Source organism: Emiliania huxleyi, assembly GCF_000372725.1.
Source record: "Emiliania huxleyi CCMP1516 unplaced genomic scaffold EMIHUscaffold_351, whole genome shotgun sequence".
Lineage (NCBI taxonomy): Eukaryota > Haptophyta > Isochrysidales > Noelaerhabdaceae > Emiliania > Emiliania huxleyi.
Window position 1 is genome coordinate 1 of NW_005199353.1, and position 2,644 is coordinate 2,644.

Here is a 2,644-nt window from a genome sequence, read left to right on the forward strand (position 1 = left end):
CCCGAGTCCATGGCAGCCATCATGTCCGACTCCTCCCAGCGGTCCGGGGCATTGTGCAACGCGCGCACCCACGCAGCAGGCCCGAGCAGCTGATGCACCACAGCGGCCCATGCGTCGAGGCCGCGGCTCGCTCGCGCCGCCGCGACCGACCCTGGATCGGCGCGCCGCAGTGCAAGCCGCACCGCCAGCTCCAGCTTTGCCGAGCGGCCGCGGACGCACCGCTGCAGCAGCGTCACCGCAGACTCCTTCGAGGGCTCGCTTGCGTGATGATACTTCACAACGTGCGGTTTTTGCGCGGCACTGCCATCCTCACCGTCACCCTCCGCCTCCCCGGCAGGCTTCGCCTGCATCGCTACCCCTCGCTCTGCCGCTGCTGCTTCAGCACGATGTCTCCGTCGCTTCGACCCTTGGGTGGCGGGCTTGCAGGGAAAGAGGTCGATGGCGCGTTCACAGAAGCGCTCGAGGCACGACTGCTTTGTGCGGTAGAGTTGCACCAGCCGGCAGTACTCGTCAAATTCGATGGTGCCGGAGCGGTCCTTGTCGCACTCAGAGAAGAGCTCATCGAGCTCGTACCTGTAAGGAAACATGCCCGACTCCTTCATCGCTCGTCCAAACTCGCGCTGGGTCAGTGCGCCAGAGCCGTCGGCATCGAAGCGGTCAAAGGCATCGCGGAACCTGCGACGCTCGGAGGCCGAGAGCGGCCGCAGCTGTGCATCCATTTCAGATCGGCGCCGTTGCATGTTCTCTCTCTCTCTGGCCGCAGCCTGCACCCTCGCGCGCTTCAGGACGCCCCGCACTGCCGCCTCATCCTCCAACATGCAACCGACGCCTGCTGCAAGGTCGTCGAGAGCGTCGAAACCACGGCCCTCAGCCACTCGGATATCAGAGGCGTCGACCCCATTGTCGAGGAGGAATGCAATGATCTCGGCGCGTGTCAAAGGCATGCGAGCTACACGACTCGGCCTCACCGAGCTCGCTACGTCGACGCGGGGACGGACGAGTTTCCCCGGCGGCCGCTTCTCGTTCACAGCCTTGTTATGAGAAGAAAATACGTCCAGTGGCGCTATGCGCTGGTCTGTGAGAGGTTGAGGTGCGAGCCCTGGAGGCCCTGGGGATGGTTCACAGGCCTCGTTCTCCCCACTGCGCACTAGTCTATGCGAGGTTGAGGTGCGTGTGACCTTTTCCCCCTTTCCCCCCCTTTTCTCTTCTCATGTTGTAAAATCGGAGGGTCGAAAAGAAACATACAACGCAAACTAAGTCAAACTAAAGGGCATCTTCACATAAAAGCACAACCCAGGGGCCCGAAATCGCACACAGACAGAGAGTCACGCAACACGGGGTCCCACGCGCGCTTGACGCCGACTCTGGGGGGGCGCGGGGGCCCTAGAGGGTATCCATGCGGGGGGGCGATGGGGTCCCATGGCCCGCCGCAGGCGCCGATTTTTTCGGTTTTTTTGCGCGATTTTTCACTTTTTCATGGGAATTCGGCGTACTTGCGGCCATGCTATCACGCCTTGCGACAGCCTGTCGGCGCTGCTGACCGTGCCATGCTGCACAATTGATCACCTGCATAGCTCGCGGCCTTAGTATCAAGCATTCAGTGACGACCTGATCGTACGGCCAGTCGGAAGGTGTCCTTCCAACGTGTGCACGCTTCTGACGCAATGCGCGTCGCCTCGGATTGGCTGCTGGCACTCTCGAGGCTATGCCTACACAGCCTCGCGCGCAGGGCAGTCAAGAGGGACCACGCACCTTCTCAGGACAGCACCAGTGCCTCTCTCTTGGACCGGCAAACGTGGTGGTCTCGTGTTACCAATGTGGGACCAGTGCGGCATCGCGCCATCGACAGCTCTGAACTGCGCCTCACCACTGACCGGGAAGGCCGCCAAGTGGGCCAGCACCGGTCGCACATTGTGGCAGCAGTCAGCAGTGCATGTCTGATAGCTAGAGCAGCAGCGTCAGGGTCTCGCAGGGTCGGATCGTGTCAAGCCTCTCGCCCGGCCGGCCGTGTGCAGACGTCGGCCTGTCTGCTGTCTGGAGTGATCTGTCGGCGGTCAGTACGACCAATCAGGTCGGAGTTTTCTGATGGTTGGAGGGTCTATCTGTATGGACTCCTCGAGTTATCTCCAAATCTGCCCTCTACTTAACCGTACTTAATCGGGAAGTTGGTGCTAACGGAGACTAACGGAGCCGGAGCCCCATTTCCGTACTGCTGCGCGGCGCACGGTGCCTCCGGGGGCCCCCGCGCCCCCCCAGAGGACGCCGACTCGGAGGCCGCACCGGTCAGGCGCGCAGCCGGAGAGATAGGGAGGTGAGTGAGTGAGTATTCTTGATACGAAACCACGACGACACACACCAGTCGACTCGCATCGGTTGCCTCCATGAACGGCGGAGACACACACACACACACACATAGGGGAGGTGTTCAACCACCCATCTTTTCTCTCTGGATGCTGACTCGACCGGACGTGCTGCGCCTTTTAGGTCGAGATGATGTGGATGATGATGCAAAAGGACGAGCCGGACGACTACGTCGTGGCGACGGGAGTGACAAACACGGCGGCCAGCCCCGCCTGGCAACCCTACTCCTGTCGTCATCACCTCCACCCTCCACCTCGCCCCCCTCCGCGCCCCCCCCCGCCCC

General features: G+C 62.1%; 1 protein-coding gene across 1 annotated transcript; it reads right to left on the reverse strand.

Moving 5' to 3' along the window:
* Positions 1-68: 68 nt before the first annotated feature.
* On the reverse strand, positions 69-944 carry EMIHUDRAFT_242073 (hypothetical protein; the record flags this gene model as incomplete). The annotated part of the gene is made up of 1 exon (XM_005772720.1): positions 69-944. A coding segment is annotated over one exon (876 nt), but the record flags the coding sequence as incomplete, so codon positions are not given.
* Between the last annotated feature and the right edge of the window lie 1,700 nt (positions 945-2,644).